At 34.4% G+C, this 13,269-nt stretch overlaps 1 protein-coding gene across 1 annotated transcript in view; it reads right to left on the bottom strand.

Annotated features, from left to right (window-relative positions):
• Positions 1-1,454: 1,454 nt before the first annotated feature.
• LOC115421120 (ovochymase-2) overlaps positions 1,455-13,269 on the bottom strand; it is a 60,591-nt gene continuing 48,776 nt past the window's right edge. Inside the window, exon 16 of the mRNA XM_030136845.1 lies at positions 1,455-1,833. Within this exon, the coding sequence (XP_029992705.1) occupies positions 1,673-1,833 (161 nt within the window). The 3' untranslated portion in view covers positions 1,455-1,672. The remainder of the gene's footprint in view (positions 1,834-13,269) is intronic.

Raw genomic sequence — 13,269 nt, 5'->3', positions numbered from 1 at the left:
GAGATCATATTGGGCTGAATGTGGCCCCTGAACTATATAAATTTGACACCAATTTTTCCAAGCACATACAGGCCAATATGATCTAAAGTGGGTCAGACCAGTTAAATAATAACCTGACAACCTATAAATAATGACAAATACAAACTTTTCTATTTGTTTTAAAGTAAAATGGTAAAATTAGATGAAAATCATTACATTTACAAACCATACTTTAACCAAAAATGTGAATAACCCGAACAAATATCAACAACCTGGAATGTCTTAAGAAAAGTAAGTGGGTAACATTTTATAATCAGTACACACTATGAAGCATTAGTTAAGCATTAACAAATACCGAATTCATCATTTAAAAAGCATATTTCTGACATGAATACTCATTAATATATGGTTTATAAGCAAAGTTATAAATGTTTTACTCATCATTAATAAGCTCATCTACAATGTGCTTAATGATTGTATTTTCACACTTTATAAATTACGGATTCGGCATTTAAACATTTTGTATTGCATCTCTTACAAACCAGTTATGACGTGCATTTATGCTTCAGACATGCACTAATGGTTAATGAATATGTTAGTGTGTATTTTATACTAAGTCACAAACTTCTTTTCCAATAGATGTCCTATAAACAGTTATTAATGCAGGAATTCATTATTTCAGGTAGTTATAAAGCACTTACTACTCGTTAATTAAGTCTATGGTGTGAGCTCATCTAAAGTGTGAACTATCTATGACATATAAAACATTTACAAATGAGATTTAAAGGTTGGCAATGCCTAAAGGCTCACAAAAGTCTGAGTTATTCTAAGAAAGAAAAGACACAGCACATGAGATTATTAAACATATTGCATGATTGAATGATGAATGATTATGAATGATGAGTGAAACATTTATAACTGCTGATAAACCATATATTAATGACTATTCATGTCAGAAATATGCTTCATAAATGATTAATTCAGTATTTGTTAATGCTTAACTAATGCTTCATAGTGTGTACTTAGTATAAAGTGTTACCAAGTAAGTGTAATTTTAACAATATTTTACCTGTTACTAAATGTTTTGTGCATATGTGTAATCTGACTACTACAGACTGTGATCTGTAAGTTCTACTGCACATGTGTAAATGATAAACTGAGGCAGAATATTGTTAAAATTGCACTTAAGACATTTCAGGTTGTTCATGTTCTTCACATTTTTTAAAGGATAGTTTGTAGATGCAAATATTTTCATTATGGAATTTGACTTTTTTAACTTATTATTTTACTGGTCTGGCCTACTTGAGATCATCCTCATCATCAGAAGAGCTCAGAGTAAATTCAAAGGTTATTTTATCAAAACACAGAAAACTAAAGAAAAGATGTGTTTTAGTTGCAGTTTGCACCCTCACCACTAGATGTCACTAAAAGTTACACACCTTTACAATCATTGAAAAACAACAATTCTCCAGGCTTTGTCTTTAATATAACATGGTACTTAGTCCTACATTAATTATGGAAAGCGTTGTCAAGGCATATAAGTGGATAATTATTTTTAATCAAATCAAGCGTTATAATTGTGATGCAGAAATGCCTCCTGGGATGGGAGTGATTTGGAAAATGCTAATGCAGCATCGTTTTAAAGTCCTTCTGCTTTACATGAACATCCGTTTTGTTCTTTTTGTCCACCATGTTACTGTTCAGTCCCTGAGGACTCACTGACATAGTCCTCATCATCTGGACCCACATCCACATGTTCTGTGGAGTCCTCTGGGGTCGGATCCACATCATCCAGGTGGGGTTGGACTCTGCTGCCACGCTGCCGTCGGACCGGTTCTGCTGCATCTACGTCCACTGAGACACAAAGAAAATGACATGATGTTCTCTGCAGCCAGTCCACATGTGTCCAAGAAAAACAAAAACACAAGTAGATTTAGTCATTTAACATTTTGGTAAATATGATCTCTGGAGAAGATTCATAAACCTTTATATGCTGCCTCTAGGACAGGTCATCAGGAGACATGGCATTAACTTTCATAGTTATGCTGATGACACTCAACTTTATGTTGCCGTGTCTCTAAACGACCTCAGCCCCATCGACACCCTTTTTAATTGCATTTTAGATATTAAGTCCTGGATGGCAGCAAACTTCCTCCAGCTCAACCAGGGCAAAACTGAGGTTTTAATTGTTGGTCCTGAGGCTCAGAGGGAGAGGCTCAAAGCTAAGCTCCAAACCCATTCACTCGGCTCCTCTGAGAGGGTTAAAAGTCTGGGTGTTTTACTAGATTGTGAGCTTAGCTTTGAGCCACACATCAGGTCTGTCACCAAAACTGGTTTTTATCATTTAAAAAATATTGCCAGAGTACGACCATTTCTCTCTCGAGTCAGTGCAGAGACTTTGATACATGCTTTTGTCACAAGTCGAATTGATTATTGTAACGCTCTCCTTTCTGGTCTTCCCCAGAAGACCATTGCACCGCTGCAGCTGCTCCAGAACTCTGCAGCCCGACTGCTGACGAGGACCAGAAAGAGAGAGCATGTAACACCAGTGCTCAGGTCTCTGCACTGGCTCCTGTGAGCTTCAGGATCAATTTTAAAGTGCTTTTATTGGTTTTTAAAACTCTTAACGGTCTTAGCCCTATTTATTTATCTGATTTGCTTTTAACATATGAGCCCCCTCGGACCCTCAGGTCCTCAGGTAGTAATCTCTTAACTGTTCCGAGAGTCCACACTAAGACTCATGGTGAGGCCTCATTCAGCTTTTATGGCCCCAAACTATGGAACAGCCGACCTGAGGACCTGAGGTCCGCTGCGAGTGTTCATATTTTTAAAAGTAAACTTAAAACTTATCTTTTTAGGCTAGCTTTTAATTAAACTCTTACTGTAAATTTTACTTTGTTGCTTGTATTTTTATTTGCAACCGTGGGACAGTGGGGGGTTTTGTTGTGAATCACTTTGTGCTGCATGTAACATGTATGAAAAGTGCTATAGAAATAAAGTTTGATTGATTGATAAAACAGTCACGGAAAAAATTATAAGACCATCAAAAGTCATCAAAAACAATGGTTCTGCAATCCAGTACTAACTCCTGTGTGTATCATGTGACTAAAACAGACAGAAAAGAAAACAAGGAATGCCTAAAAGCACTGTTTTTGTCAGTACAATGACAAAGATATTAATGTAAGAACTGAAGTGATTTTGGTTATTACATTATCCTGGTAACTTTATGCTATTAAGAAAAAATAATTTAAGATGTTTATTGCATAACACATGATAAAAAGTGAAAAAAAATAATCCTGAGTATATGTATTCCTGTAGATACATATTTTATCCCAGTGATAAGGTTCTGTGCTGGAAAAATTTGAAAATGACCCTTAAAAGTCCTTGAATTTGACCTTGAAAAATGTGTACGAACCCTGACCACAGAAACTCTGACATTTTTCGAACTTATTCTTTGTTTCAGTTTATCAGCTCACATACAGTAGATATTGTACAGTCGTGGAAAAAATTATTAGACCATCAAAAATCATCAAACACAATAGTTATGCAATCAAATACTAACTCCTGTGTGTATCATGTGACTAAAACAGACAGAAAAGGACACATGGAATGTCTAAAAGCACTGTTTTTGCCAGTACAATGCCATAGATAATGATGGAAGAACTGAAGTGATTTTGATTATTATCAAGAAAACCATGGAAAATGCACAGATATCAGCTCTGAAATTAAACTATTATGGGGTATTTTTGTTGCTATCATTATATTTGTCCAAACTAATGTACCTTTAGTTGTACCAGGCATTAAAATGAACAAGAAACTGAAGAAAACAAGGGTGGTCTAATAATTTTTTCCTTGACTGTATGTTCAGTTTGAAGCAGACAGACCTGTTCTCTGGATATTCAGCTCCTTATGTTCCTTCAGCCTTAACTTCATAATGTTCTATGTTCTGACAGTAGCCACAGTTGTATTCTCTCAGGGTTCTAGGAGTTCTCAGTTTCCAGTGTTATATGTTCTTAGGATCCTAAATTCCCAGTTTCAGTTTTTACAGTGGTGGAAAAAAAGTTTTGGACACCCCATGCATTTCAATCAGAATCAGAATCAGAATCCTTTATTGACCCCAGGGGAATTAAATTAGTTGTGTGTTATAGTTTTTTTGTGCAACACTCGGAGTGATGGGTGAAATATGTGAGGCCTTTGAGACCCAATTTTGCTGAGATGACTGCATGAATATGGAATCAAACTCCTCTAACTGAAGGAAATGTGTTTTTGTTTTTCTATTTACTGATTCTTTACTCTGAAGGCAATATTGAGCTGCTGTAAATGTTTTTATTGTTCTCTACACCCACTGTTTAGATGTATATAGTTTGTATGCATTTGTCTAATTTTTCAGTTTTTGTAAAAACCTAACTTCTTTCAATGAAGAGAATAAAAAAGAAAGAAACTGATCCTGATGTGATGGAAAAAAATGTGAAACTAAAACTGTTTGGACAATATGAGGGGGAGAAAGTGCAGATATTTGTGCTAGGAATTTTTTTTCAACGTCACTTGTACATTTACAGGGTGGGGAAGTAAAATTTATAATATTTTGAGGCAGGGATTGAAAGACAGTCTATGACCAGTTAATTTATTGAAAGTCGTGAGAATTTATTTGCCACAAGAAAATTGACATAATAGAAAATGTTTTTATTCTATGTGTCCTCCTTCTTTCTCAATAACTGCCTTCACACGCTTCCTGAAACTTGCGCAAGTGTTCCTCAAATATTGGGGTGACAACTTCTCCCATTCTTCTTTAATAGTATCTTCCAGACTTTCTGGTAATAGTTTTGCTCATACTCATTCTCTTCTTTCCATTATAAACAGTCTTTATGGACACTCCAACTATTTTTGAAATCTCCTTTGGTGTGACGAGTGCATTCAGCAAATCACACACTCTTTGACGTTTGCTTTCCTGATTACTCATATGGGCAAAAGTTTCTGAAAAGGTATGGATAATAGTGTTAGGTATGATTATGACATCAGTATATGTTTGGTTTCAAAACAATTGATGTAGTGCCTGCTGAGAAAAAACAACTAAATGTTCATTGTAAATTTTGCTTCCCCACCCTGTATGCTTTCTATATTTGATGTGGTTTTGATCTTGTCTTTTACGTTGTTGCATTGATTATATCATTGTTTTCTTTTTACACCGTTCATGTTGTTGTTTTAAAGCTCCTTTTGCATTTATTTAGTTTATTCTTTGGCAAAATTTCATGATAATAGTTTAGATTGTGTAAAATTTTAAGGGTGTCTGGACACTTTTTTCCTCCACTGTATATTCAGTGTCCTATGTTTGTGTGTTTCTATGTTTCTTTGGAGCTCTAGGTTCTTCTGTTCCCAGGATCATATACTCCTCAGTCCTGTTAACCCTCAGCCTCATGTTCTTATGTTCTGAAATGTTGCCCTGACGCTAACCCTGATCCTGGGACCACAGGTCTGAGGACCCTGGTAGAACCCATGTAGATCTGTGGAACATAAGGATGACACCAGAACAGGGACAAACTGAGCCACTGGTTCCAAAACCTGCACTGGAGCTGATCAGAGGTGGACAGAAGACAGATGTGGTCTGGATGTCTACTAAGAAAGAAAAAAAAAAAGAGTTATTGTCTTTATATTGACAGAGAATTCTCAAAATGTACATGTAGGTCTTTATTTAACCCATTAACTTGATTTGATTTTGATTTGAATTGATTGTATTTGAATTGATAAAGCACTTTGTGACTCTGTCTGTGAAAAGTGCTCTATAAATAAAATTTACTTACTTACTTACTTATAAAGACCCAGTGCGACTTTTATGTCGGTTCCCAAATGAAATTTTCTTTATATCTAACCCTTCTTAAGTGATTTATCACCATTTATTTCAATATTATCCTCTGTATTTTGCATTTTATCAGCATAAATCAGGTATTTTCTTGTATTTAATTCAGGGATCATTTAGATATTCATAAAAGCTCAGATTAAAGTTGAGGGTTATTATATCAAAAACGAAGAAAACTGAAGAAAAAGTGACTTTCTTTTAGTCAAATCTATCATTAACTGAGCATAAACTAAGCATTTTCAGCCACTGTTATTTATCAAATTCCATGGGTTTTACTGGTGAATCAATGTTGTAGAAGATGACAGCGTTTCCATGGTAACTACGGAGCCTCTGAGCGTCCAAATGGGTCATAACTGATGACCATGAAAAGATGATAAATTGTATCTCACGTCAATTATTTACATGTATTGATAGGAATAATGGATGAACAGGTATTAAACATCTTACTTATGTATATGGTTCAGTAATTATGATTATTTGTTGTCATGTCTTTCACATGTTTTATTATGCAACTTACTAATAAAAAAAAAGATGAGTCTTAAATTAACTTAGTAAATATTAAAGAGAAAAAAAAATATTCTAGAAGTTGAAAACACTGACTTTCTTCAGCATTCACGATAAAAATATAATTTATAGTGTTAATTTGAGTAAAATGATCCATTCACAGATGAAAAAAATGTAAAATCTGGACTTTAAAAAAAACAGATGAGCAATTCAACTCCTATAAATTTAATAAATCTGATGCAGACTGATACAAAACCATGGAAAAACAGAGTAAATACAAGAGAAAAATGTCCTGTAATTTCCCTTTATTTCTAATTCAGTACCACTAGAGGGCAGAATGCATCCACAAACATACATTTCCTTTTCTATAGTGTAGTTTTTGCTGTAGTCAGGACCAAAACTATTACATTACACAAGCAACATTTTCATCTCCTCAGACATTAAATCAATGACTAAAACAGGATAATTCTTACTATTTGAGAGGAAGATAATATATATTGACTATTTTATTGGATTTGGACTCAAATAAGACTAAAAAGCAGTGCCTCGTGCAATACAAATATCAATATTTTAAAAGTACGGTTTATATATTTCTTATTTTCAGGTTGATTTATTTGATTTAGAAGAGTTTGTAATGCAATAATTGCGGAGACAAACTGGTTGTGAAGCCATAACCCTGTGTGTCAGTGTGTGACCAGTGATATTCATCTGTGTGGTGGAAGTGTTGAGGTGTTGCGTTCACTGACAGGCTGGTTACAGTCAGACATTTCAGACGCATTAGAACGACACCAGATGATACCAGTGGGAATGCTGCTATAATCTGAGTTATCCGTTACTGCATGGATTACAATGCATGAAAGGACACCGAAAAAGTAGTTTTACACATTTTTCATCTTTTGGACTCTGTGCAAAACTCTTAACTCTCTTCTAGATTTGTTGTTTTTGCAGGGTTGAAATGAGCACATATTTATCTGTCATTCTCTTTTCTTAATGTAAAACAAGAAAATACATGAAATATGTGCACAACCTTAAAAGACACATAAAAAAACCCGAACTAAATGTGTTCTAAAGGGTTAAAATAACTAGTCAGTAGTTTAAAGCACAAACAATTACAAACATCTGACGTGTGTCGAATGAAACCTGGTAGAAAACAGTAGAGAATGAATGCAATAATTCACATATTAAAAACATTTTAAGTGCAAAGGGAGGTCACACTAAATACAACCACTGTGGTTTATAGAACCTGATGTTTCCAATAAAACGTTTGTTTTTTTATGTCGTGTACACACTTCACATATATCCAGATTGTGTGGTCATCAGTGATGTTCAATACCACGAATTTCCATTCCAATCCGATACCGAGTAAAATTCAGGCTGGTATCGGCCATACTGACCCGATACTGACCCGATACTGATAATTTGTACAAATACACTATTCTATTCTATTCTATTCTATTCTACTCTATTCTATTCTATTCTATTCTATTCTATTCTATTGTACTCTACTGTATTCTATTCAGTTCAATTCAATTCAATTCTATTCTCTTCTCTTCTATTCTATTTCATTCTATTCTATTCTATTCTATTGTACTCTACTGTATTCAATTCAATTCATTTTAATTCAATTCAATTCCAGTCTATTCTATTCTGCTCTATTGTACTCTACTGTATTCTATCCAGTTCAATTCTATTCAATTCTATTCTATTCTATTGTACTCTACTGTATTATATTCAATTCAATTCAATTCTACACTATTCTATTCTATTCTGCTCTATTGTACTCTACAGTATTCTATTCAGTTCAATTCAATTCAATTCAATTCAATTCAATTCAATTCAATTCTATTCTATTCTATTCTATTCTATTCTATTCTATTCTACACTATTCTATTCTATTCTACACTATTCTATTCTATTCTGCTCTATTCTATTCTATTCTATTCTACTTTATTCTATTCTGTTACTATACTCGTCCTTTTAAACAGTACTCTACATACATCAGGTTTGACTGACTTCATCATCCAGGTGTACGCTGAACCAGAGTGGGCGGAGCCTCCTGCTGGGGGATGATGGGACTAAGATGCAGCGCAGACACATTACAATCCCAAAGGAGCTGGGTGTGGTGGTGGGGGGGGGGGCTCTGGAGATTTGAGACTGTGACCAGGTAACAGGAAAAGACAGAGATCTGAATAAAAAATAAAAAAAAACAGACGGAAAGGGATGAAAAGCAAGAAGAAAACTGAAAAATAGCGGGGAATCATGAGAAATTCATAGTTTGTGTGAAATAGAGAATGCATGTGGAAACCCTGCCAGAGCCAATAACCCAGTTCCAATCCAAACTCCAAGTGGAAGCACACAGTAGAAAAAGAACAGCAGATGAATAATAAATCAATGAGGAGCCCAAAAGTGAAGATTTCAACTTCACACAGAATAAAGTGCAGCGAAGGAGGGAGGATGAGGAGGAAATGAGAGGAAATGAAGGAGTCTGTGCAGGAAACACACACACACACACACACACACACACACACACACACTGGTTCCTCTGGTGCTGTTTTCTCCAGAGGGGGGAGCTGATGTGTGTGGAAGTGGAATGAACAGAAACCCCCTGAACACAAACGAACACAACAATAAGAATCACACACACATGATCAACACCAGTGTGTGTTTGGGCGTCCACTCACCGGATCAGATGGAGGTGTGGTCGGAGACAGAAGGATCCAGAAGGTCTGCAAAACTGGTGTGACTGAAGCCACAGCAGACGCCGAGGCCTGCAGGGGGTCACTGTTCAACATTTGAGCTGAGAGTTGTTGTTTTGGGTTTTTTTGGTTTTTGCCAGAAATGTAGAAATATTCACAGAAAACCTTTAAAAATAGCATTTATTACATTAAAGGTTTGAACTAAACAGGTTCATTACATGATGAAGAAGTAAGAATGGAAGTGTATTCAGGAGGGGAAAAATGATAGATAGATAGATAGATAGATAGATAGATAGATAGATAGATAGATAGATAGATAGATAGATAGATAGATAGATAGATAGATAGATAGATAAAACGATAGAACAACAGAACGATAGATAGAACAATAGATAGAATGATAGAATGATAGATAGAACAATAGATAAATAGATAGAACGATAGATAGAACGATAGAACGATAGAACGATAGAACGATAGATAGATAGATAGATAGATAGATAGATAGATCAATAGAACGACAGATAGATAGAACGATAGATAGAACGATAGATAGAACGATAGATAGATAGAACGATAGATAGAACGATAGATAGAACGATAGATAGAACGATAGAACGATAGAACGATAGAACGATAGATAGATAGATAGATAGATAGATAGATAGATAGATAGATAGATAGATAGATAGATAGATAGATAGATAGATAGATAGATAGAATGACAGACAGAACGATAGAACGATGGAACGATAAATAGATAGAACGATAGATAGAACGATAGATAGAACGATAGATAGATAGATAGATAGATAGATAGATAGATAGATAGATAGATAGATAGATAGATAGATAGAACGACAGACAGAACGATAGAACGATAGATAGATAGAACGATAGATAGAACGATAGAACGATAGAACGATAGAACGATAGATAGATAGATAGATAGATAGATAGATAGATAGATAGATAGATAGATAGATAGATAGATAGATAGATAGATAGATAGATAGATAGATAGATAGATAGATAGTTCAAATGTCCAAGAAAAAAAAATTATGTTCATGTGGAAAAAACACTTTAATGTTCATTATTTTTATAACAAAAACAAACAAACAAAAAAGCTGAAGAAGGGAAGTAATATTCTAAACAAAACAGAACAAAAACAAACATACAGATAAAAAACTAAGGGACTAAAATAAGTTAAAAAAACAAACAAAAAAAAAAAAAACCTAGACCAAGAAGAATAAATAATCTTGACATTATAAAGGACATTTACGTTAAAAAGAAAGAAAGAAAGAAAGAAAGAAAGAAAGAAAGAAAGTTCACAAACCAGGGCCAGAGAATAAACTTCAGATACTCTGAGTTTACAGTTGTAAATTTAAGGAAAACCCACAAGTTCATCAGTTAAAACTTTCAAAGATTATAAAACCAAAACTTTATAAGAAAATTCAAATTTAGGTTAAAAAAAAAATCTGAATATAATCTGAAATGAAAATGGTAAATATTTGTCAAGTTGAAACTCATGTCTTTTCTCTTTCTTTTAAAGAATATCATCTCTGTTTCTACTTAATAGAAATTTGACATAAATTCCCCCTAATACATTATTTTACATAATATATATGGTGTACATATATATTATATCCTTCTACATTTCTATATTCATAAGTACATACATTTTACATAAATTACCCCTAATATATTATCATAGTCTTTATAATACATATATAGTTTTTTTTTTTATTCCCACTGTAAAAAGTGCCATAACTACTACTTTCACCTCCCAGTATTTCCCGCTCGTGCATCTGGAGTTTTAATAATTCTCCTTTTAAGTATCTGAGCTGATAAAAAACCTCACAGCTCTACAACGCGTTAGTTCAGTGACACTAATGAGATATTTTCCCAAATAGAAAGAGATAAAATGACACTTGTGTTTCATTTTGGAACAGTTTGCACCAAAATACTTAACTTTAAAACAGTAAAATATGAACATGTGGACAGAGTTCAGACATATTTTAGTTTAGATGCAGAGACTTACATTCACTGATGCTGATGTTTTAGAGGCGTGGGCTGGATTTTAGTTGTAACTCCAGTGTTAAATGTCTTATTGGTGTTCTAAATGCCACTGACACTCACAAAGGCAAGAATACAGACTCTACGCTTTTGTCTAAACTTAGATTTCATTATAGTTTTAACCCATACAGACCCAAACTTCCACCAGCAACTAACCCATCTATAGGAGTAAACTGTTTAATACCTGTTGATCCACTAAGCCTATCAATACATGTAAATAATTGGTGTAAAATACTGTTTGTCATCTTTTCATGGTCATCAGATATGACCCATTTGGACGTTCAGAGGCTCCGTAGTTACCGTGGAAACACCGTCATCTTCTACAATATTGATTCACCAGTAAAACCCATGGAGTTGGATCAATGACAGTGGATGGACACACTGGGTTTATGTTCAGTTATTGATATTTTCAATGAAAAAGCCACTTTTTCTTCAGTTTTCTCTGTTTCTGATTTAATATTCCTCAGCTTTAATCTGAGCTTTAATGAAGGTCTACACCAGCGGTGTCAAACTCATTTTGGTTCAGGGGCCATATTTAGCCCAGTTTGATCTCAAGCAGGCCAGACCAGTAAAATAATGACTTAATAATAGTGATGGGCAGCAATTAAAATTTTTAATCGTGATTAATTGCATGGATTTCTGCAATGAATGGCGATTAATCGCATAGTTGTTGGGGGGGGGGGGGGGGGGGGGGGGGTTGCCGGCATCAACAGCGTGTATTTCCTTTCAGTGATATTTCAGACTGGAAGTACTCCGCTGATAAAAATAATTGCACATGTCAGTGCTTCCAAACAACTGTGTCCTTCTCAACCCCACCATCTGAAGACATTTAAAATGAAAATGTCCATGTAAAAAACCACTACTTTTCTCCATGTTTATGTCCCCACCAGTGTATTTACAGTTGTGAGTGATTGACAGGAGTCTTAAACCCACTAATAAGTACTAATACTAATAAGCCCATTAATATGTGATGTTCAGTTGTTAAAAGCAAGCAAAGGGGGCCCTCTAGTGGTCGGAATAAGTTGCACTAACGTATGTTTTGTCCTTTCGGTGTTACCGTTGTCAGTTTGGACATAAGAAGGAACTAACAGACACGTTTCTTTCACTCTGTTTGTATGGCCCCAAAAACGTTTGCCTGTGAGTATTTTATGTTCAGTTGTTGTCAGAATGAATAGTGTAAAATATCTCTGATGTGAACCTTTGTTGCTGGATAAAAAGACGTTGTAAATCTTAAATTAATCTGTAAATGGTAATCGTTAGCGTGTCTATGAATTTTTCCATTCAAGTTAGCATCGAGATAAAATGACTGCTAATACAACATTCACATCGTAAATGAGTAAAGGTTAGTTCAAAGACTGTCATATTATACCTAAACACAACCAATGAATTTACATAAACGTAGCGTGAGCCTGCATAAAGAATTAGCAACCCATCTGCGACTGCTAGCATAAACGAATTAGCTTAAACATGTTAATAACATATTGTAATAAACACATCCACAATAACGTCATAAACATGTTTCTAACGGCACGTTTGCATGTGAAATTATTTAGCAAACAACAGAATGATTGATACATACAGACGTTGAACTGCAGGAGTTACACACAGTTTGATTCAGCATTACTTGTAAAGTTCGCTCTTTTCTCCTCTCAGCTGTACACACAGCACCGGCGTGTGGACCGCCAAAATAAAAGCATGAGTTTCAAAATAAGAGTCCGCATGTATAAATCAACTAAGACTTGTTTGAAAGGCAGAACAATAATAAAACGGCGTTAACGTGAGATAAAAAAAAAATTGTCGGTGTTATTTAATGAATGCATTAACGCAGTAATAACGCGTTAACTTGCCCAGCCCTACTTAATAACCAAGAAATAATGACAAATCCAAGTTTTTCTTTTTGTTTTAGTACAAAAAATAATAATAACAATTTTGAAAATATTTACATTTTACAAAAAAGATGTGAATAACCTGAAAAAACAGAAATTTAATTTGAAAAATCAGTGCTATTTTAACAATATTATGCCTCAACTTATTATTTATACATGTACATTTACACACGATGTTTGGTAACAGGCAGAATATTGTTAAATTTTGGAGTTTGGAACTAAAATTTGAACAATCTCTACAATATATTACATCTCTTATTATTAACACAACTAC

The sequence above is a fragment of the Sphaeramia orbicularis genome, chromosome 6, assembly GCF_902148855.1.
Source record: "Sphaeramia orbicularis chromosome 6, fSphaOr1.1, whole genome shotgun sequence".
NCBI classification, from domain to species: domain Eukaryota; kingdom Metazoa; phylum Chordata; class Actinopteri; order Kurtiformes; family Apogonidae; genus Sphaeramia; species Sphaeramia orbicularis.
Note: the sequence above shows the minus strand (reverse complement) of the source record. Positions and strands in the feature narration are given on the sequence as shown.